This window comes from Uloborus diversus, chromosome 9, assembly GCF_026930045.1.
Source record: "Uloborus diversus isolate 005 chromosome 9, Udiv.v.3.1, whole genome shotgun sequence".
NCBI classification, from domain to species: Eukaryota; Metazoa; Arthropoda; class Arachnida; order Araneae; family Uloboridae; genus Uloborus; species Uloborus diversus.
In genome coordinates, this window is record NC_072739.1 from 59,815,799 (window position 1) to 59,840,213 (window position 24,415).

At 30.9% G+C, this 24,415-nt stretch overlaps 2 protein-coding genes across 2 annotated transcripts in view; one reads left to right on the plus strand and one right to left on the minus strand.

Moving 5' to 3' along the window:
- Positions 1–3,099, minus strand: part of LOC129230043 (uncharacterized) — a 51,894-nt gene extending 48,795 nt beyond the window's left edge. Inside the window, exons 1-2 of the mRNA XM_054864430.1 lie at positions 2,874–3,099; positions 939–1,219 (exon numbers count right to left, since the gene is read on the minus strand). Of these exons, the coding sequence (XP_054720405.1) occupies positions 939–1,219; positions 2,874–2,955 (363 nt within the window). The 5' untranslated portion in view covers positions 2,956–3,099. The remainder of the gene's footprint in view (positions 1–938; positions 1,220–2,873) is intronic.
- A 157-nt stretch (positions 3,100–3,256) lies between these two features.
- LOC129229470 (la-related protein 7-like) overlaps positions 3,257–24,415 on the plus strand; it is a 28,007-nt gene continuing 6,848 nt past the window's right edge. Inside the window, exons 1-9 of the mRNA XM_054863784.1 lie at positions 3,257–3,389; positions 6,168–6,246; positions 7,030–7,130; positions 8,874–9,119; positions 12,622–12,685; positions 14,043–14,125; positions 17,209–17,275; positions 21,132–21,349; positions 22,771–22,877. Of these exons, the coding sequence (XP_054719759.1) occupies positions 3,312–3,389; positions 6,168–6,246; positions 7,030–7,130; positions 8,874–9,119; positions 12,622–12,685; positions 14,043–14,125; positions 17,209–17,275; positions 21,132–21,349; positions 22,771–22,877 (1,043 nt within the window). The 5' untranslated portion in view covers positions 3,257–3,311. The remainder of the gene's footprint in view (positions 3,390–6,167; positions 6,247–7,029; positions 7,131–8,873; positions 9,120–12,621; positions 12,686–14,042; positions 14,126–17,208; positions 17,276–21,131; positions 21,350–22,770; positions 22,878–24,415) is intronic.

Here is a 24,415-nt window from a genome sequence, read left to right on the forward strand (position 1 = left end):
TACAAAAATTGCTCTATCTTCAATTTTTTTTCATTCACCATATTTAAAAATAAATCTCCTACCTTATAGTGCAAAAAATATTTGTGTGGTGCGATTGGTTCGGGGTCTGTGAGGTAAAAAGTGCAAAAAAACACATAAAACATTGAATAACTTTTTTTCTAATAAAAATATCAAAAATCGAAGCCCGAGGTGCATATCTGCAGCAAAAACTGCACCTGTATATCAAATTTCATCTTTCTAGGCCTTACCGTTTTCTCGGTGTGCGCGCCACACACACACACACACAAACATCTTATTTTATTATATGTATAGATAACAAATAGCTAAAATAAAAAGATATTTTACAGACACCTAGTTGAAGTTGTATATAATGCATAAAAAATAGTTACAAAGTACCTACTTTAATTGTCAATGAAAAAACTACTATTATCTTAAACTTTTGCTGTGAAATGTCCCGTACGTAACATGTGAATACTGTGGAATGACCCTCAAAAGAAATTTGAAATTAATTTTTTAAATAAAACTATTCAAGAATTGTTTGTTATGAAACCCAGAATGAAGTTACATAAAAAAAAGTTTGATTATTTTTATACAAATGCTGTTAAGTTTAGCAATATTTATGAGTTTGTATTCAAATGTCACATAGGTGATTCTGGCAACTTCCTCATGTTTTAACCCTTCAAGCGGCCGTGACGTAAAATTCCTTCACCCAGCGATGTATTGAAGAGCGGCCGTGTCGAAAAATTTGACCTTGAATATTCTGCTTCGAGAACGGCTGCGGCGTAAAATTCTATGGAAGAATATTCATGGCGAAATTTTTCGACATGGCCACTCTTCGATAAATCGCTGGGTGAAGGAATTTTACGTCACGGCCGCTTGAAGGGTTAAAAATTACCAACTTGTATAAACATGCAGAAAATGTACAGAAAAATACTTACTAGCAGTTTCAGTTCGGAAATAAAATGCAAAAATTTCTTCACGGACATAAAATTATATTGTTGAAAGGTCGATTCCATTAGTTTAACTATTTCTGGTAGCAACTCAGAGTACGAAGTTGAACTGTTCATCTTCAAATATGTTAATGATTGATGAAATTTCCTCAGCAAGACAATGAAAAAGAATATTGGCTTAACTTGTGGTTTTTCTGGAATACTTGCACCATTACTGATGCAAAACTTTGATAACTTAGGTGTGAAATCATTCTCCTTTTGCATTATACCTACAAAACATACAAAAAGTAAAATGACTACAAGATATAATAAATGAAAATGGACAAAAATGAAATACTCTATAGGTTTTAGAAACAAGTGGATAGCATAGATCATTATTTGATCCTCTACGATTTGAAAAAATCTGGGTTCCCCCCCCCCCCCCCCCCAAGTCCATCCTGGGTGGGCTTTTTTCAGATTCTGTACCTAACAATGTTGTTTGCAGAAAGGAAGTTTAAACCATAGGAACTTTTATTGCAAAATAATTATGGTGTGCACTGAGTTTTATAAAATTTATGTTCTTCTATTTTTTAACTTTGCAAAAATAATCATGTTTTTAAAGCTTAATATAGACAATAGCATGAAAAAGATAAGCTTAATAAAAATTCTTCAGTTATTTTTTCAGAACCTTAACCATTTTCACTAGGGATTTCTCAGCAGTAATCCGAAATTGGCCATAATTGCCAGCATTGTTAATTATTCATGATCGACCAAATTTCGCCAAATATTCGGCAAAAAAAAAATCTTTTACACACATTCTAATAATTTTAAAACTTTTAAGTTTTCTTTGAACAAGAAACCACAAAAAAACCTAGCATGAAAGTGTATAGAGCCTAAAATAAAGACAAAAACACAAAATGTGCATCTGATTAAAATTAATTCTCACAGCTGGCACTCCTGTAACATTCAAATAATTGTAATTTGGATTATTATAGCCTGAAATAAAATAAAAATTAAAAACAAATTTGCAGGGCCGTTTTTTTTTTTTTTTAATCGACCCAGATTTTTGATGTTGGCACATTTGTAGCACTACACTGTACTTATATGTAAAAGATTCGTATGCATTTCTGCAATCTTTGAACAAAATCTAAACACCTTAAATTAACCCCCTTGACCCTTATGTTATTGTCCACCGTATTAATTGACAGTAATTATGAAAAAAAAAGGTACATTGGAGCCCCATTCCTAGTTCATTCTCTTGACCAGAGGTTACAAGGTTGTGGGCACTGGATATGGATTTTTAAAGGTTTATGCAGTATCACTGGACATATAATTTTGATTTTTTGTGGCAGAAATGACTTTTGAGACAAGTAAGGTGAAGACACCGGTAGTGGCCAGTGCTTCAGTAGTGACCACTTTAAGGTTTATATTTGAAAAATAGTATTCCGGGTCTCCCAATGGATTCAAAAGTGCATGCATGTACCTCCTGCACATTTGAATCCAATGGGAAACCTGGAATCCTATTTTTCAAATATAAACCTCTGAAACACTGGCCACTACCGGTGTTTACACCTTAGTTATGGAAATATATTTTTCGAACTTTAATAGAGGTGCTAAAAGCTTCAGGAACCTAAATTACTATATTAATCAATGGAAAGTTGCTCCATAATCCCAGATTAAATATCAGTTAAATGCTACATATGAATTTTTTATTGCATTATTATTTTTCGTTCAAGCGGAAAAAAAAAATTCTATAGAGCAGGGCGACTGATAGCGCGGATCCCGACAGGGCTTTTACGGTCTAATCGGCCGCTAAAGTAATGAACTTTATTACAATTTCTATTCAAAATGCGTTTCAAAAATGAATAAAAAAGAGGCTTCAAAATAATTTCGTCAAACATCATTTATCAATGTCAAAGTAAGGAAAACGGCACAGAAACTTACTTCGAACAACTGAATCAAGATTATTTTTACAGGAATGTTCGAAAGTAATAGCAGTAATCCACTCTTTGTTCGATGCTTCCATAATCTTTTTCAATTGATAAAATAAAAGCAAATTTTCATGAAAATAATATCGAAATGTTAAGGTAAATTCCAAAAGCCCTCTAAAACTCCACTAAAAACATTATTTTGCTCTTTCGAGTTTTCGAAACTTTCTTCGCGCTCCTCTTTTTCCTTCTTGTTGCCATCGCAATTCAACAGTCTTTGGAAAGGAAGGAAGTAAATACGGAGGGGACGTTTTCATTAATGCACTTTTTCGACTTTTTAACTTGTTTTAAGCTCTGGCATACTGGCAACGAGCTATTGTTTACAATTTGTTGCTTTCATTCACAGAGTTTCGAACTAGCTTTTAATGTCTGTTCTGTTTCGATACAAGTCATAATGGATGAAAGCAAACGTGAAAAGGAAACTATTAGTAAAAGAAAGCTCAAAAAACTTTATTCGAAAATCAGAACTCAGGTACACAAAATTTTCTCTTCAGCGTTAGCGAGCATGCTTCTAAAAATATGAAAGTACTGTAAAAGGTTTCGAGGTACGGAGGTTTTGAGAAATTTATTGAAATTAGGAATCTGATGATGAAAATTTGAATTAATACTTAAGACATACAAGCATGCAAAAGATTAAAATTCTTTCGTATTAGTTTTGTTAGGTATTTATTCTACTATTTTATACTAAGCACTTTATTGCAAGTTTAAGGAATCATTTTAACAGTAATTAAATTTTAAGCATACCTTTTTCAAGCAAAAGTCTTTTATTATTTTTTGGTGTCTGAGTTTTTTGGATTCAACTATCCTCTTGAGGTTGGCAATGGCTGAAAATCCATCTTGGCCAATCCTTTCTTGGAATTCGAGAAAAGTTGTTAATGTTGTAAGAGCCTTTTCTGCGTCTTTTATAGTCACTTTAGATGCATCTTCCTGGATGATCTCTTCCTCTTCTTCCAAATCTGTTAAGTTATCCATGATCTCCGCATAAGTTAAAGTTCCACATGTGACTAGAGAATGTGTGGAAAGAATTATCTACATCTAAAAATTCTTTAAAAAGAATATCAACGTTCATTCCATTCTTGATGTCTTTCCAGTCTTGGAAACTTACTGCATTCTCTACAGTTATTGTGCCGACAGATACTTCCTTTTCTTCCTCTTCAACACATTTTGTATCATTTTCACTGTTCTTTTGCTCTTTGCATTTACTTTTGAAGCCAGCTTGAATGAAGCAATTTTGAATTGTATTCTGAGTGACATCTCTCCACGCATAATCCACCATCCTCATAGTATCCATCCGTTGATTTTTGGAAGAGTATCTTCTTCGTCAATTGCATCTAGAAGTTTGCGTACTATCTCCCTTCTATATCCAGCTTTGAAACTATGAATTATGCCCTGATCTATAGGCTGTAGCTTTGAAGAAGTAGTAGGAGGCAAAAATTTTACAGTGACATTTCTCAAAGTTAGGAGATCGAAATGTGCACTGAAATTGTTCACTAAAAGGAGAATTTTGCGTGTTTTCAACCGCATAGACTTGTAGAGGGAGATCAGCTAGTCAATAAATATTTTGCTTGCCATCCATGCTTTTTTATTAGATTTGTCTGGAAAAGGAAATGACTTGATTTTCGCGAAACACCTAGGTTTCCCAGAACGGCCAATCATCAGAGGAGGAAGTTTCTCAAAACCATCTTCATTAGCAGCCAAAACTACTGTTGCTCAAACTTTGCTTTGCTTACCCCCTCTACATTCCTTGTTCTTAAATGTAGCTTTTTATCGGGCAGACATTGGAAAAAAAGTCCCGTTTCATCAGCATTAAACACATTTATTGGCTTAAAATCCTTTACATGAGAAGGAATTTCTTTTATCCAGTCTGCACAAATATTTTCTGGTACAGAGGCACTTTCACCACATAGTTTTCCAAAAACAATATCATGTCTATTTTTGAAACTTTCCAGCCATCCATTGCTGCCTTGGAATGTTTTGCCATGAATAAGTTATTAGGAAAAATCTTCCGCTTTTCTTAGTAGCACTAATCCACTTACTGGAAAACCTTGGGCCTTGCATTGAGTGAACCATTTTAAAAGACAAGCGTCTACATAAGGAAAAGCACATTTTCGATTTTTTTTTTCATTTGACTGAAACTTTTGCTCCACGGGCATTCTGTTTTTAATTTTCGTTGAAAGCATGCTCTAAACTTATTGGCAATTTCATTTGTTTTCATTTAGAATTTTCATTTTTTCATCATTTGAAAGAATCTTCAACTTTCATTTCAAGCATATCATCTTGGGTTTTTTAAGCAATCACAACTTCAAGCAAGAGAGCAACCACAGAACAGTACCTAAACCAGATAACAGAGTGAAACGACTTTTAATTTGAATGACCTTTAATCACAAATTTGAAAACTCATCCCACATGTCAAATCTATCAAGTCCACCCCTCACCTCAGTGTCCCATTCTCTCTCTGCCCTCTGTTCAGCTTCTGAGAAAGTCCTGTCTTTTCGTTAGTCTTCCTAGAAAACCAACCTCTTGACTCATTTCTCCCTTTTTTCCACTGCCGTCTCTCACCTTGAGGACAATGCTACTGTTTCTGTGTTTAACCACCTCGCAGTTCTTGACGAGATATCTCGTCCATTTAACATGTAATTCTGGAACTATCCAACCGCAAGGGGGTTAAGGAAAGTTGTTGTTATTTGTTTTGAAGATTATTGGGCTTCAAATCCGAAAATGGCAGCATTGCTGGAATTCGAGACATAGAGGTATTCCGGATTTTTTTTTTTGTTTTGAGATAAGCATGTGGAAAATACATTGAATTTTGGCTGCAAATGCAGGAAAAAATAAGAAATTTTGTGATCGACAGGTTCAACTGTTCATAAATACTTGTTTGGAGATATCTTACATTATTTTATCTTTTTAAAAGACTTTCAAACAAGACTAAAATTTCATGGAAATGAGAAAAAAGTCCTACAAATAATTAAAGTAACCTATTAAAATATAAAATTATCCGCCAAGTAACAAAAAAAAAAAAAAAAAAAAACAATTAAATAACATAAAAAGTTTGATGCAAATAATCTGGCAACTGAATTTTAAAACTAAATTATGATTGAAGTAAATGAAGTTTGACTGTATACAATGCCTGCTATTTGCATTTAGATATATTAATTTTATATCTTAAAAGCCTTGATGAAATTTAGTATCATTTTAGTTAATGATACATGGTTTGAATTATTTTATAACAACTTTACTTTTATATTTATAGATGGAATTTTACTTTTCTGATTCTAATTTAGTGAGAGATAAATTTCTTCAAGAACTTATTAGCCAAGATCCAAATGGTTGTAAGTAGAAACTTATGATTTATAAAATTTAAATCTAATACTTTTAAGGTTTTCTCTTTTTTTAACCTATGCCAGACCTAGGCATGACTGTCAACATTCTTTGACTGTAAGCCCTATATAGTTCTGAAAAACATTTAAAACTATTAAAATCATTAGCAGTATTTTAAACTGCTATGTCATGTTGTCTAAGAGATAGGGCTTAAGTGGTCCTTACTCATGTCTGAATTAACTAAGCATTATGGGCAAGTTCGAAAGTCTGTCAGTCCAACTCTATGTAGAGTTTTCTTAGATAGTCATGTCCTGTTTTAATTATAAAATTTGCACACCTACCAATTTGGGCCATTTACTTGGAATTGTATTATCCAATAAGCAACACAACCCCAGTTCTTTTCCTTTATTAGACTAGAATTGATTTCATGTTGAAAATTGGATGTTACATGTAATGGCTGTCTATGAGTAGGAGTGTCAATAGCAATCACTATAAATTTATTATCTAAAAATCTAGGTTGTGACTTCAGCCTTTGGACAGTTGGGCTGTAAGTTTTCCAACAGTCTTTGTGCCTCTTCAGTCTCTCAACTAACTTGAGATCACCAGTTAGTCGATTTGAAACACTTAAATTTGTACTACTGTTATTGAGAAAATTATTTTTGTAAAAAAGGAATAATTTGGATAGAAACAATGTTTTACAAAAAGTGAAATGAAAATTTTGGAAATGATTTTATTTTTACTATCATGCATGATAGGTTATATGATATATCTCAAAGGATTTTTTTCTCTTTCAGATGTTGAATTGGATTTGTTTAGAAATTTCAACAAGATTAAAGCGCTAACAGATGATATTACTCTCATTACCTCAGCTGTGTCAAGATCAGATATGTTACAAGTAATTTAAATTTAGCATATATTTTAAATTTGATTTTTAGTACTTGAATCGTTTGATTGTGACTTTGTAATATGTATACAAAGTATATGTTAAGTGTGTTCTTGTTCATCCTTAAAATTCATATGAAAATATTTTTTTACAGTCTAGTTTCAAAATACTCACAAATTATTGTTATTGAATTAGAGAGATTTTTTTTAGTCTTATAACTCATTGGGGGGGGGGGGGGGGGATTACTATTTTACCATCTCTAGAACTCAAGTGAATCGATTATTTCAAAAAGGGCATAAGTCACAGTTTTTCTGAAATTGAAATAATGGTGTTTCAACCCTTTTTTTTTTGTAGAGAAATCAACTAGTATAAAGGGAATTGAATCATTGTACAGCAAAGCACTTACTTTAGAGGGGCACAATCAGTGCTAGTACAGAAATGTTCTGTTTTTAATGCGAATCAATGAATAGTAAAACGCGCTGTAAATATTACATGATCATAGAACTAATAAGGGCTGTTTTGGCCTAATAAAGTAAAAACAAGCAACGCCTTCACTCTAGCAGTACTATGGTAGAGGTAAAGAAAAGAAGTAATGGAATGAAATTTCCGCATTTCTCATGGATTTATGAACATCATTCTAGACACTCTCAAAGAATTATACTCTCTCAGTGACGCATCTACTCCTCAAAGTAAGACTACACTGTAGTGAGAATTTTTCTAGAGTTAACAATGCAGGGGAAATTGAACAAGATTGTGCTTTACTTTCCTCTGAGAGAGCTTTCATTTATCTTTTGTGACAAGATTTCTAGACACACTGAAAGGAATGTTCACCTTGTGAACCTGCATCTATTATGAATGAAACTACATCAAAATTTGACGCCAAATCTGTTGAAACCAATGAAACCTAAGACTAGTGCCTGCATTCTTTAACATGGCATTTTTCAAATACAGCATTTAAAAAACGTTTCTACAGGATGAAAATTTTTATTTTTCAGTACTCAACACTCACAATATTTAAATATTCTGCAAAACATCAAGAAAAAGTTTAAGGCTCATTCTTTTAATAATCATCCTACTTATGGCTAGTTTAGAACTAAAACTTCCTGTAGAATTTAATTCATTAATGAATGAAATTAACACTTTTTATTGAATCCTGAAAAGTTTACTAGTACAACTTAAGCATTTTCTAAAATCGATTCAAGTATTATAAACATCAATTGTGTGATCACAAAAAAATTCTACAACAATACAAAACATCAATTTTTGAAAAATGTATAATTGTATTAATTGCCTAAAACTTAGGTATAGAGTTCAATTTGAGACAATGATGATGTTCATTAATTTTAAACTAAAATTTTTGAATAATTTATAGAATAAAAAAATCAATTTAAAGGCAATCAAATGTAAATGTTTTTAAAAAAATGGATATTTTTTTTTTTTTTTTTTGAAACATAAAATATTGCACCGATTGATGTTGCACCTTTATGTACAAATATGTGAAATAATAAACTGATCCTTGTAATGACAAAAATACTTGTATTGCATGCAATAACAAAGAAATAACTTTGTTCTTGAAAATTAAATGAATCGATTATCCAACATTTACATGCACAAAAATTGCATCAAATTTTTGTGCATCAAAACGTTGGATAATTGATTCATTGTATGCAATATTTAAAATTTGCTTTAATTATGATGACTTTCCTATTTATTGTTAACCTCAAGGGTTCTTTAACTAGGTTTTTTTTTTTTCAGCTTAGTGAAGACCAAAAGAAAATTAAACGTGTAACTTCCATATCACCTTCAAAGGATTTTGATGCATGCACAATATATGTTGAGAGGTTACCATCATATGCTGATCAGAAATGGGTGAAAGATGTTTTTGAACACTTTGGACATGTAGATTACGTAAATGTTCCTCAGTACAAAATTTCTCACAAAATCAAAGGCTTTGCTTTTGTGGAATTTCAAGACTCTGAAAGTGTTCAGAGAGCCTGTGATGTAAGTATTTTTTTATTTCATTATTTACAAAAGTACCTCTTATTAAGGAATTTTGGTCAGGGGCTTTCACAAATGCTGTTACACTTTGAGGGGGAGCACGAAATTTTGACAAAGGGGGAGGAAGTCACAAGAAGTGTGACTTCACATTTTTTTAATAACAATATGCTTATGAAAAACAGCTGACATGTGACAAAGGGTGAAAAGGGGGTAAAAGTGAAATGTAATGCTATATGACTGAGGTGGGGAATCAAATTTGTTGGAAGAAAATGTGACATCATGCATGAAGAGCCATCCCCTAAGTAAATATTTTAATTATTAGGTTTTATTTGTAATGGGGCTGCATTAGGCCCCCTGATTTCTTTTGCAGACCTAATGTGATCCCTTCATCACACTAGGTCAATGTGATCTCCCCCCCCCCTCCCCCACAGCATCTAGTCTTTTACATGCCACCATTAAGGCATGGATGTCAATGCCACAGAGAACTTTGACGCCCAGTTCCAACCAGAAGGAAGCACCAGGACTCTCTTTGATGCGAAACTGCACTAGGGATTTAGTTTTGCCGTGGGTATTCAAAGCCGAACGATTTTTTGCATTTCGAATAAAAATCGGAATGATAGAAATGCACTAATAACTAGGTACCTGAAGCATCTTAAAGTGCTATCGTTTATCTCCATAAACAAAGAGGAAAAAGAAAAGAAAGAAAGAAAACAAATTCAGTTGAACAAGTTTTTTGTTAAGAGTTTTGGACAAAGGAGGTTTTACTGTATTTTAATTTCATGGCTAAGCAGAATATTTTCCGAACTAAAACAAAAAAGCAAGGTGCCAGTGACACCTACTCTTTGTATCTGAATTTTGAACCCTGGTTCTTTATAACCTACGGAAATTTTTCTGCAATTTTATGCTTCTGAAGGAAAATTTAAAGTCATGTTTTAAAAGTTTGAAAAATTCTCTAATAACATTTTTTTTACTTAATAAAATTGATGGAGGGAAGTGGAATGCAATATACCACTGCATGTGTGCTTAAATATATGTCTTATGTAATAGTGCTCCTTGTTTCTAATCTAATAAGTTACACAGGTGCAGGGGTAGAAGTGGTCAGCTTGTAATATATAGGACATTGTCCAAGAAAAATATAGGACAAATATAGGACATGTTTTATAAATAATTTTGATGTGAAAAAATAAACAATACATATATAGTTTATGTATTCTAATTATTTTTGCACCAATTATCAATGATTTCAATGAATCATAATGCTTACAATTTAAAAACCCAAATAAAAGTTATACTTAGAATGAGTTTCCTGTTCCTGAAAGAATAATGTGATAAGAAAAAAAGTTTACTTATGCACAAAAAATATTTTAGAACAAATTTAAGTAATCTGACATCTATTTACATTTAATACAACTATTTACAAACACTGATTATTTATATTTTGGAATAGCTTTTGCCTAACCTTTGTCTTATTATAGGGTCACTGTTTTAAGATGATCTTTCTTATGTCAGTGTCTTTCCGTTTGCAAGGCAAACCTCTTTCAACTGATGCTACATCTTGTGAAAGGTGCCAAAATGAGTTTTACTACTAAAAATCCTAAGCATTTGCAACTAGAAAGCTGATCAATATTTATTATTGCATAGCATTTTTCCAAAATCAATTAATTGACTTCCAATTAACATCAAATCCCCATTCTTAAAAAATTTTAAGATTAATCCTTTTTTGCATAATTACATACATTTAAATATTTTAAATAGACCTTTTTTTTGTATTAATAACGGCTGAATCTTCAGCACATTTTGTTGTTAGTGAAGATTCATTGACAAAATGCTTTATCAATAGTTTGGAGAGCTTGTCATAAAATATGGATCACTGAAGCTTTCTTTTAAATCAATTTTTAAATTTTGTCAAAAATACTCTACACTTATAACAAAATTTAAACAGACAGGTGCCGGCAGTCATCCGAAAAAAAATATTTTTTTAAATACTTATGTATCTCGTTTTTAAGCAGTCTTCAATTATCTTTTGTCAAGTTGTGGAAGAAAGTGCAAATAAAGTGACCTCAAGGCTTTTCAATAGTCAATTTCTATAAATTTTTATAACGAACTCTGGGAATATAGGACAATTGGCAAAAATATAGGAAATATAGGACACTTTTGATACTTTTTTTGAAAATATAGGATATATAGGACTACTTCTACCCCTGCAGGTGCCGTATATGTCCTATCCAGCGATGCCGGATCGGGGGAAATTCGAACCATCTGGGGAAGTTTTGCAGACTCCACTTTTATATATATACTAGCATTCCCGTACCCGGCATTGCTCGGGTAATGGAATTAGCAGGGGTTAACAGTGCTTGGTGCACCTAGTTTCGAAAATCCCCTATAATAATTACTTATTACTTATAACTTTTTCTAATTTGGGGAGGATCCCGGGGCCCCTGGACTCCTTATATATATGCCCTTGTCCTTAACCGATCTTTAACTGTTATTAACGATCCTTTTAAAGTATTGATTATTTTTGCAAACACAGGCCATCCACATTTTATTGATATACCTATGTTTAAGCAAGAACTTCTTTGTATACAACATTTTTAGTTTTTTTTTTTTTTTTCTGGTGCTAAAATTATTAAGCTGCTTGATGAACTGACTTTGGAGCAAGCTACATAACATTGGCCGTGTGAAAAAAAGTCTTCTCTTAAATCGATCCCTGCTACTTTTAATGTCTGTCCTTGTGACTTATTAATGGTTATTGCAAAGCAAACTTTAACAGGAAACTGCACTCTTCTAAATTCAAAAGGATAGTCCGTCTGTGATGATGTTTTTAAAAACTTCGTTTCTAGTTTTGAAAAAATGTAAGCAATAGACAGAAACATTATGATTTGACTTGAGAAAAGCCTCGAAGAACCACGTGAGAAACAAAAACAATATCAAATTTATAGTTTGCTATCGACCAAAAGTTGAGATGAAGTACTGAATAATGATTTGAATGGAGGAAAGCCTTCGAAAATAAAGGATTTGAATTCAATGACAATTAATTTCGCAAGTGTCTTTTGCAAGTGCATTTTCTTTTGCATCACTGCTGTTTATATTTTCATTAACTCTTTGTTGGATGATAATTTACATTAATTAATAAATAATAGATTGGAGATTTTAATTAAACCTTACATGTATTTACTTTTTAGATACTTAAGTTCTACAAGTTACCAGTTCATTGTATTAATTTTAAGGATGCAATTTTTTTTTAAAATTATATATACCTATAGTAATAGGAATGAATTTTTATCTGAAAAAAAATCTCTTTGAAATGTAAAACATATTGTAAAATTTTGGGGCAATTTTCATATAGACTGATGGAAATGTTGGCAGTAAAAACTATTTTTTGCAGCCCTGCTAAATTATTTCAGTTGTATTGACCTATGTTTATTGCCAAATACCATGAACTAAAAATGAAACAGTTTGTTTATGTTATGCCGTCTAAGTTTTAAAATTTCTATTTCAATTTTAGTTTTATAAAGCTTGCAGTGGAAAAGAAAGTGCAAGTGAAGATGAATTGAAAGATTTTAAATCTGGTAAGAAAAAAAAATGTATTTATATAATGAAAAATGTGTGTGTATATATATATATGAAAAACAATGTATATATGAAAAATATATATCATTCTTTTAATTTATTGAGTCGATTATATATATTTGAGTCGATGCAAAAAAAAAAAAAACTTTATTTTATTATTTTATTTTTTAAGAATGTTCAATATTTTATTTTGAACTGAAGTTCCTAAAGTGAAATCATAGTAAACAAGTAGACAGCAAAATGTAGATAATTTTGGAAGAAATTGTTTGTACAGTTGACAATCAATTTTGTGAACTTTTGGGGAGCAAGAAAATGTTCATTCAAACAGCATTGTTTCTATAAAACTGCTTTGGGCCTGGTAAGCTGTGCATAAATTTGTGACCGTTTGCAAATTTGAGGTTTGTTCAGTGAGATATCAACTGTATATATATTTTGAAATCATTATCACTTTGTTATTGAATTTTGTTTGATGAAACTAGTTAAATGTACTTGTTTAAATTATTCACTTATGAAATGAAGAATGTTATGACATGCTTACTTGAGAAAAGAGAACTATCTACTGAGTAGCACCGTTTATATGTTTTAATCATTTAAACATTTGTAAAATTGGTCCCTGCAGAGTTTAATACATATTCACGTATACCTATTTTACGTTTTTTTTTTTTTTTTTTTCATTTATATGCTTTTTTCATACTGTCTCTTCAAAAACATAAAACAGTGCTTAACTGTATTTGTAACAAGTACAATTGGTGTTAAAAATTCAATGAATCTATTAACAAGTAAATATTTTGAGCAGATGTAAATTAAGGCTCCTGCAATCTCAGTTCAGTTGAGTGTGCTCATGCTTAAAATGACTACATAAAAAATTGAAAAAATATTGTAAGGGAATGTGATTCCTGGGTTAAAATTGTCTATCGTTTAGTGGATTTCTGCATTTTAAAGAAGTTCTGAAATTACTCCTCATGAACTCTGGAGCAGAATTTTTTTAAATAGTCTGCAATGCAGATCAAACCCCCCAAACTGGTTTGCAAGATAATCCAACTTTAAATTAATCGTAAAATGCATAGAAACAAGATTCTGAACACTATAACTACAAGTACATGCTAACTGTGGATTATTCCTAAAGCCCAGGAATGAAAACAAATCTTCATTAGCTACAATTTAAGATTTTTTTCTTTAAAATTTTTGTTTCTTCTTGCCCCTACTAAGAAATAGTCTGCATCCTTTTGCAAGAACCTGCAACATAGGTTGCAGTATCGAGTTGATTTTGCTACCGGACTCATGAACATATAAAATACTTCAGTTTATTACTTTTTTTTGCTTCATACTACTCACATTAAACCAGTTTTCAAATAGGTAAAAAGAAATTGAATGAGGATTTCATAGATAAGAAACAGAAAAAGAATGAAAATAGATGGGCTGCTCATTCTGCGGAAAAGGTAAGTAGCTGTTAAGTAAATATAAATAGTTTATTCTGGTATCGTTAGTTTTCCCTCCAATTTAAGGCATGCATAGTATAATTTTTACATTATCCTTCATTTTCCTGTTCACATTTAGTTTTAGTTTTTTCTGGTCAAAATCATACAACCATAAGTCAAGGTACACACTTATTTTTTCATTTCAAAAAAATCAAAGAAAACGCAGTATACATGATGATTAAACTAACGTTTTTAGGTTGTTTTTTTTTTCAAAAGAAATTGTTACATTTTGCAAAAGGTTACAAGTTTTTAATGCAATTGATTTGTTCTGATAGGAGCCACTATAAATAATTTAAAATAATCACAGGATTTGTCTGGCGATAAAATCATTTTGGGGTAGACATTGCATTCAATTATACAGAACTTCATTGACAGATGAAATAAATTATTTGGATAAAATTAAATTTTACTTTTATGCTTAATGGCATGCATAGTTATTAAACATTTTTTATAAAAATTGTCTTTTTGAAGTTACTGAAAAATAGTTGAACAGTTAAAGTTGAATGACTTGAATTATTGGGGTCTTTACACCTTTGAATAAGAATTTATTCATGTTCATTTTAAAAACTATATGAATACGATATATGATGAGTACTCAACTTTTTTTTTCTCATCGCTGAACAGAACTGTGAGCTACATTTCTACGCAATGCCTTCTCTGTAAGCATACAGTATATATATATTTGGTTTCATGAAGCAACTTTTTCATCAATCCTGATTGGTTTCACTTGATTGTTCATTTGTTTGTCTTATTATTATTATTAGTTAATTATTTCCCTTCAAATGCTTAACAGTTTATTTTGGAGAAGGAAAAAAAACTCAAAGGTACTTTTCCTTTTTTTTCAGTTCAAGAGTGATTGGATTAAATTGTTTATATATTACTTCAAATTAGAATTAGGCATTTATATTTTTAATAATATCGATGTTCACTAGTGCCGATTTTCAAGGAAGAAGGGGGGGGGAGGATAAGAAGATAAGTGTCAGTGAACCTCTGAAAGGGGGCCATGGACACAAAGGTTGGGAGCCATTGAACTAAACCAAAGATAAATCCTGATAAAATTAGGTATGTCCCAACTTTGTATATATATATATATATATATATATATATATGTAATGGAGAAATAATTAGATACTTACAATATATTACTCGTGATGGAATGATATAAATTTGATGCTTGATATGCATCAAATAATCTAATGATGTATAATCTGTGGCAATAGTAATGTGTTATAAGTTGGTGAACTGAATATTGTAAGCAATTTTGAAAATTTATTTGCATTAACATCAGACTAACATGCAATTTTTCAGTTTTTTAAAAGCTTTTTCTGACAAATGCTGTCACTTTTACTTGTATAAATGTATACAAATATAAATGTGGTGACCAGCAACTGGCTCTGGGCCAAACTAGGATGGCCATAGCCAATGTATTAGTCCCCATTGATGATCAATGGCTTTTTAAAACCATCTACCCCCTTGTTCATTACATACAACTTCTTCTGGTAAGCTGTTCCAAGTGCCCACAACCCTACTAAAGTAATAGTAATTTTTCCTAATTTCCAGATCACCCCTTGTCTTGCTTCCCATGCAAAAATTTAGCCCATTGACATCGTTCTTTTTGAATAACTTTAACAACTAAATCATGTCCCCTCTGACTTTCCTTTGCATGAGGCAAAACATAACTTCTGTACGTAACTACTGTACTTCATAATTTTAGCCTTATTTTAGTAAGGCTCATATTAGCATCAGGGGCATGCATAGAGCTTCAGTAATGAAGGTACCACTATATCGGATAGCCTGAAGGTTTAGATAACTACCCAAAAAGGGGTGCAGGACCGAGGCAAGGTCAAAAAATTAGATGACTGTATGAAATCAAGATCATCTTATTTTTTTCAAAAAGCACAGAGAGAGGATTTAGCTATGTGGTTTTAAATGTCAAAACTGGATCTAAGTATTAAAAATATGAACCTAATCAAGAAGCATAAGATTCACGCAAAAATTGGGGGTTCGGAGTTTCTCGAGATTTTTGCCTTGAGCCCTTCTTCAACGATGGCGATCTTCAACGATGTTGGCGAAAGGGAGATCTTTGGTAATGTTAGTAGGTGGGAACGTTCGCCTATGGTTTTTGATTATTTTAAGTTGAGATGTCGTTTTAGGATATCCGGAAAGACTTACAATTTGTGGTCCTAAAAACGAATTTTTAGGCAATCATTAATGATGAATATGGTACCTTTTTCGGAGTTTGAGTGGGAGCACTATCCTTGAAACTGTTCGGAATTGATGTTTCCTCAATACGTAATTGTAAGCTATTTCTGATAAAGATAGTGGAAAGGATAGGGTTTGAGAACCCTCCCACAGAATTCTTTCAAATCAAAGTTTCAAAAAGGCTCTTCTAGGCCATCAACGTAAAGTGAAGGGATACATTTCGAGACTTCCCTTTCTTTGCTATGTCCCTATCTTTTTTTTTCTGTTTTTAATTGTTGATGAAAAATATTGTGGATCCTAATTCCCGAGTTTTTTTTTTCAAAACCATTTGAATGCTTTCCAGACTGATATTTTTATTTGTTTGAAGTTCAAGCAGTTGCGGTCTCATTACAAATATTTATAACTCTCTCAAAAAAACATTATGGTGCTCTTGACTTTTATTCTCATCTTTTTTTTTTTTTTTTTTGAGCTGATGGAGGTACCATGGTTTTCCTTGTGACTTCCGTGCACACGCCCCAGATTAGCATGGTATATCTTGTGAAACAATTTAGTTCATTGATCTTTTATTCTTCGTAGTGTTTTATTTAAAATTTCAAGGTTTTTTAGTGTTCTTGAAAGTATTTTTATTTATTAAAAGAAAATAATGTTAAACAATATGTCGTTTTTTCGCACTGTATATTTGCTTAGAAGTGAAATTAATGATGTATCAAAATATCTGATAAAATCATACAGTAGTTTTGTGCTCAATGGAAAAAGATATTTATTGCTTATTTATTTTCTTATTTATGATTCATGTTCCTAGTTCTTAAGGATTTTAAATTTATTGTATCATTTTCTTCTAGAATGCAATTGCAGAGACGGATGTGCCTAACCAAAGTACTTCTAGTAACAATAATTCATTCAATATAGGTACATAAAAAGTTTTCATAAATTTTAGAAATTTTTTGTCCAAGTTATGAAATTTTCTTTGATTAGTCTAGTGTAGAGCCAAACAATCTGTAGACTTTAGGATGAATTTGGTCTGCCACAGCTGAACTTGTGACCTGCTGAGAGTTCATAAACATTTTATTTCAGTGTTTTAAAATTCAGTCTAGAATGGATTGTAAAAAAATATATATATGGATTTTGTAAATGTTTTAGTATTTACTAGTATTTATATAAACATTTATTTTCTTTTTCTACTTAAATTTCATTTTTTAGAGAAAATTTGTTTTTAGTATTTTTAAATTCCTTATATTTGATGTGTATAATTCATATTTGTTCAATTTACAAGAATTAATATTACAACTCTTTCATGGTAAATTTTTGATATTTCATTTAATTATTTTCAATTTTTTTTTTTTTTTTTTTTGAAAATAGTAAACCTCCTTGTTTTAAAATTAATATGGAATCTCCACCTTGGGGGGGGGGGGGATTGGATGTTATTTTGAACTGAAAACCTCCTGAATGTGTGATCAAACATGCTAAATTTTGAAAGTTGAAAAATTGTTTTTAATGCTCTAAATTAGGGATGCACCCATTTAATAAACTATAATCAGCCTCTTTGCCAATTAGTTATAATTGCAAAACTTTGTGGTGGAAAAAATATTTTCCAAAATATATTCTTTTTAAGCATACCTTTAAGCAGACTATAATGAATACATCTGTTAGCAATAAATAAATGTAATATTCTGCTAACGTTATTGTAACATGTAGTATGAAAGTGTAAAGCGTAAAAAAAAGAAGAAATTGTGTAGAAAGTATGTAAAACTGAGTGAAATATTAAAGAGACATTTCCTAAGTTTGTTATGATACCCTTACCCCAGCTTTTAATGACACAACATTATTATTATTATTATTTATTTATTTTGTAGTTATTTTGTCTTTTCTAACTATACATATGATTACAACTCACATTTTACAACTTATTCTTTAAAATATTAATTATTGATTCAAAAAAAAATAATAAATTAAGTATCATTCGGTTAAGAAAAATTATGTACGTACTTTATTATTATTCTTTTTTACAAACTGATAGTTGAAGTGATGCCATGTTTTAATTTATATTTTCTGTTGTGAATAAATATACGCATGTATACAAAGTGGCAACTTTTTTCATGTGTCGAAACTCTTCTCCTTTTACCCGTTTGGGATATCAGCCCATAGAAGATAAGAGCTTCCTCAGGGCGGCAACTGTTGCATGCAGACGGTGCATACAGGCTGAGGCAGTTTTTCCCGCTAAGCCTAATACGCAATTTTAGAAAGTAGGCACTACATAATAAGGATAAAAATGTACGCTTTACGCAGAAATGAAACCATTTTTTAATATATGATAAAATATATCATAATTTCGATCATAACAAAAAAAATGATGAAAATAATTGATATTTAACAATAAAAATACAAAATATATTGTTTTTTACTCCAACTAAAAGTACCAAAATTAAACAATATATTTTGTACAAAACAGGAAAAATATTTGTGCTTAATATTTTGAAGCCGCATGAAAAATTTCAAACCACAGATCAATGCGCATTGAGCATTTTACACTCATAGGTAGTGTTGCGTCTTTTATTGTGCTTTGAGCAAACTACACATCTCCATCTAAGTTCCTTGCCTTCTTTTTCAGAGTATGATTTTGGAAAGTAACTACTGTATGAAGAAATCCAATAATTTATAGTTGTTTCACTGTTGCCCGAAAGATCCATAGATGGATCAGTCATAAATGTAGATATTTCGTTCTCGGAAAGACGTGTTCACCACAAATGAATCTAAAAGTAAAACCCATTGCTAGAATATCTCCCATGAAATCCTATTTTAAAATGAAATCGAAACTAGAAAAAACACTTCAAAATGAGTATGCGTTTCCTTTTTCACTTGCTAGCACATGTTTATATTTTTTTTTTCATGAAATCCATTAAATCAGACACTTTACAGACCCCATTCTGACATTAGATAGAGAAATACTAATGTTCAAGGCCAATCATTTGACCGGAACATGTATAAGTGTATAAGTAACGCCATCTGATAGTAAACATTTAGTTCAGAAACCAAAATACGCACAAGCGTCGTTCCGATTTTCGAGTAGCATTTGCCGTAACACAGAGAAGCATCTTTCAGATGCACAGTGTTTCGATTAATACAAGCTAGGTGGACAAAAGTCAAGTTTAGAATTCATCATATCATCACACAAAAATAAAGTGTTCCTAAATTCACATGATTTAATTGTTCAAAATGGATATTATTTATACTGGTATATAAGTGCTTTTTTTTCCTAATTTAATTACACTATCTGATAATTAAACAATATTTAAAATTTTTTGAAGGTAAACGAAGGAGTTTTTGCTCGTTTAATACCTTTCAAGTGATGGCATGATTTTAACCATTTGTACCCAAGCCAAATTTTCTGTAATAACAGCTGCACTTTTTCTATTATTAATAAGGCATATTGTAATCAGCATACTCTAGTACAACATATTTTTTTTCTCTAGAGTGCTTTCTTTCGAGTAGGGATTTTTTTGAAGAATTATTGAAGCACTCAATGCTTTGGGTAAAACAAAATATGTTGTACTCTAGTGTGCTGATAATAATATGTCTTATTATTAATGGGAAAGCTACAGCTATTATATACAGAAAATTTAGCCCGGGTACAAATGGGTTCAAGTCATTGCCATCTCTCGAAAGTTTTGATACAGGCAAAAAATCCTTTGTTCATCTCTAAAAAAATTTTTTATATTATCGGACTATCAGATTGATTAATTAAATTAGGGGAAAAAAGCACTTACCAGTAAAAAAAATATTCATCTTGAACAATAAAATCATATCAAATTAGGAACACTTGAATTTTGTGTGATGAAATAATGTCTGGAACTAAACTAATTTATTCAATTACAAACGGATACGTACCTTTGAACCTTATTACTCATGTGATGGAAGGGAGTTAGACATAAACAAATAACTAAGTATCATGTTTGGTTTATTGTTTGCTTAGTCATGTTCAAAATTCTAAACTTTGTTATTGTATCCCAATAACAAAGTTTAGAATTTTGAACATGACTTTTGTCCACCTAGCTTGTACTAATCAAAACACTGTGAGATAGGAGGAGCAGCTGTCGCTGATGCAGATTTGCGTCCTTTGTCCCTAATGGGTTAATATAGTGCTTTTAAATAGCCTCATTTTTTTTACATAGAATAAAACTCTTGAATTAAATAACTATTAACAATTAAAATAAATTTAAATTAAAAGTGCTTCTAAATTAGCTTACTGACCACAGGCTACCGCCTAATATTTTCTAATGTTCATGTCTTGTTAACATAATTTGATTTTATTAATAATAATATGAAAGTTGGCTCAAAGAATTTGGATGAAATTTTGAAATCATTATTGGAAAATAAGGAAAATGGAGAAAAATAAATTGTCTCTCAGAAATAAACTGTTAGTTTCTAAAGTCGAAATTATAAGAGAAGAATATGATGGACAAATGGGTAGTAATAAAAATAATCATCGTGATCATTAATTGGACCATTTGCTTATTTCGCATCTCTACTCTAAATAATTCTTTCCAAGTTTTTTTACATATGTTTCTTCATCTCGTTCTTCATCATCTTCTTCACCCTTCATTTTATCCTTAAGTGTTTATTTTATTATTCTACTCATCAGTTACATTTTTCTACCTTTTAATTAATTGCATGGAAGAGGTTTAGTTCTTTCATTCTCAATAACAAGAATATTTTATGTTTTTTTATTACTACACAATATTTTTAAGTTATACCCCCTTTTTTTCAGATGAGAGAAAAGAGAACATGCATTCAACACCCATAACTCATAAAAGAAAGCTCAATGAAAGTGAAGAAATTACAGCACCGAAAAAATTTAAGCGAAATGAAGATAAAGGAAGTAAGAGTGAAGACTCTATCAAGAAACAATCAAGCAGCACAAGCAATGAAAACAGTATGGAATTGTCTATGGAGAAAAGTGAAAACATCCAGGAAAAAAATCGTGATGTTAGTATTTAGTGTTTCACTCACCCGCCCCCCCTCCCCCCCCCCTAAAATATTATTGAAATAAATTTTTTGTAAAACATTTTAATTCCCTCATAAAAACATGAAATTTTGATTTTAAAAAAAAAGCTGGCACTATTTTCTCAAATATTTCTTCATCTGAAAAAGAATTTTTTCATAATAAATAGGAGATATTAAAGATAGCATTAACATTTAAACAAAAGTTGCCTCAATACTAGCTGATATCTAACCTCTAAACTAATAATGAAAAAAAGGAAGAAAGCCTGAATTTTTCGCAAAATTGCATGATTTTCCTAGAGTTGCGACCTTGCAATTCGTTAAGAGCGTGAGGAGTAGGAAATTTTTTTTTTATCCCCTATGCAAATATGGTTTGAGGCCAAAAAATGATAAATGCATTAATAGAAACCCAATTATGTATTTCGTTAATTTACATAATCAAATTTTCTTCCCGTTCTGTCATGAGACGGAAGGTCTTGCACCCATGCTCAGTATCAATTTATAAAAACCCTTTATTTGGCAACTTGTTGGTTTGCCAGCATATGTTCTTCAAACTTTAATAAAACTTAATAAGATAAAAATTTCCTGAATTTGGAGATTATTAGGCAAATACTCTTTACAGTATTTATGTTATGTCAAGAGCACATTTGAAGACCTAGAGAACTAGTGTTTTCTTTTTTTCAGATTTTGTGTATTAACATTATAATCAATGTAATTTTATTATGTAAACATGACTAAAACCGTAGTAGCATACCAACGAACATTATACAAAAGGCCTAAAATTAACATATGTTAACCATTTACATGTAAATCCCTGATTTTTTACACTTCTCAACATGCAATTGAATCCACTTCAGCAAAACTTGCTCATTTTCATTTATTCTGCAATTCTATCCCTTGGATAAAAATCATTTTGTGCTTACCATTATTTTTAACTCTTCTAATATTATATTATCATCTGTAAAAGAAACAATTCATTTTATTTTGTCATGCTCACTTGAAAATTTTAGTCCAGTTGCATTCAAGCTTAAAATGTAACAATCGGCATTAATTTTCGCCAAATTTTAACTGTGGTGGTTTATGAATATTATCACATGCTTTTTAGTAGAAAATTTTTAAAAATATATATTTTTAAGTTCTTTTTGTAATTTTTGATAAGTTGGAAGAAATAAGAATTGAATGAAATTAAGGCGAGCTAAATGTATAGTTAATTTGAGGATAGCGTTGAATCAAGTCCGTAATTTTATCTTCTTTATGTCTTAATTTCTTCTTAAACTCTGAACTAAAAGTTAGCTTAATATCTTTAATGAGCTCTGGTATCAATTAATAGCTGAAAAAATATTCAGCTATGTTATTTTTCTACATTGAAACAGTTTCGCATCCTTCTGCTTTTTTTTTCAAAATAGGGTTCTGAAAATATTACAGACAATACCGATGTCGCCAAAAATAAAAGAAAGAGAAAGAATTCTAAGAAAAGTAGGAATGACAGGCCAAATTTAAGAGTAATGTCAAAGTAAGTTTTTTTTTATTTCGTGTAATTTAACTTATTTGCTCTGTTTATAATTAATACTTATCAGGGTTAGCTGATATGTATTCAAATTGATGTATATCATGATAAATATCAGGATTTATACCCAATAGTTATTTTGAGAATGTTATGATATATGACATTATTTTTATTTATTTTTTCAATTACAATATTTGCAGTCAAAGAATTATAGTTATTAATCTTAGTAATATTACTCATTTATCTTCAGAGATGGTAGTTGCTAAAAATGGCAATATATACATACTGTAATATATTTATCATTTGATGTATTAAAATTCAAAGTAACAAATTGATCAAAGTAGTCAGACCTGAACTATAAATGAAGCATCACATTTTAATGCAGCACCAAACTCCATATGTGTTTTTAATTGCTCAAGATAAAATACAGATCATTAATTAATTTAATAATCTGCATTAGTAACCAGTTTGTGTATTCTGTGTTCTGTTTCCCTGGATTTAGATAAGCAATTTATTTTCTCATGTTGTTTTCGAAATATTTTTAATTTGATTTATCAACCGAAATTTCTGCATATTGTTTAACATTGAATCAGAATATGATGAACTTGGAGGTTTTAAATAATTTGTTTAAACATTGATAAATTTTTCACCAAGAATAGTTCATTACAACTTTGTCTGCAGGCCTCGTTCGTAGTGCAGGTGACCTGTGCCACCATCTTAGGCGGCAGGTTTTAGGGCAAATTTTCGAAAATAATCCGAAAGAATTTGACCATTTAACTTCACTAACGATAGCCTAAATGGACTTCAATTTAAAAAAGAAATTGGAGGAGAAACCAAAACCCAACTTTCTCCTGATATTACCGAAAATTGATGGTGATTTCTGATGTCCATGTTGAGAATTGTTCCTGGACAAGGTCGAGCCCACCCCCCAGACTCTCTTCACATTTCTTTCTTTTGAAACAATAAATTATACCCAATATCTCAATATTAAACTTTCCTGACGCTCCTCACTCTGCTTCTTTATTTATTCAAATTAAAACTTGATATGGAAACTTGAACTGAGATAGGCAAGGCGGGCAATTTCAAATCTTAGCCGCGCCTCAGAAGAATTGAAGATTTGTCTCTGATGAAATATGCCATTACGTCTTTAAAAGGATTTTTTTTTTTTAATTTAAAAGGTGTGTGGATCTGAAAAATTTAATTGGAAAATAACTTTTAAACATTTGCATAGTCAAAACTGGTTGACAAAACTAGAACTCGTTACAAAAAATGCATTGTTTTTTTAATTGTCTGTTGTTTTAATATTTTCATCTCAAAATATCAACCTTAAAGCAGTTACTGTCTTAGAGAATGTTGTGTCCTGTTTAAATTTTCAACTTAAATTTATGCCAAAGCTTCAGGTTCCCCCCCCCCCAGCTCTAATAGCAGTATTATGTGAGGACTATGTGCCATTATTGTTATTAATTTTTCAAGTGGATAGGCAACTCTTGTTAACTTTGCATGGGGCGGCAGTACTACTTGCGTTGCAGTCCCGTTTGCCTGAT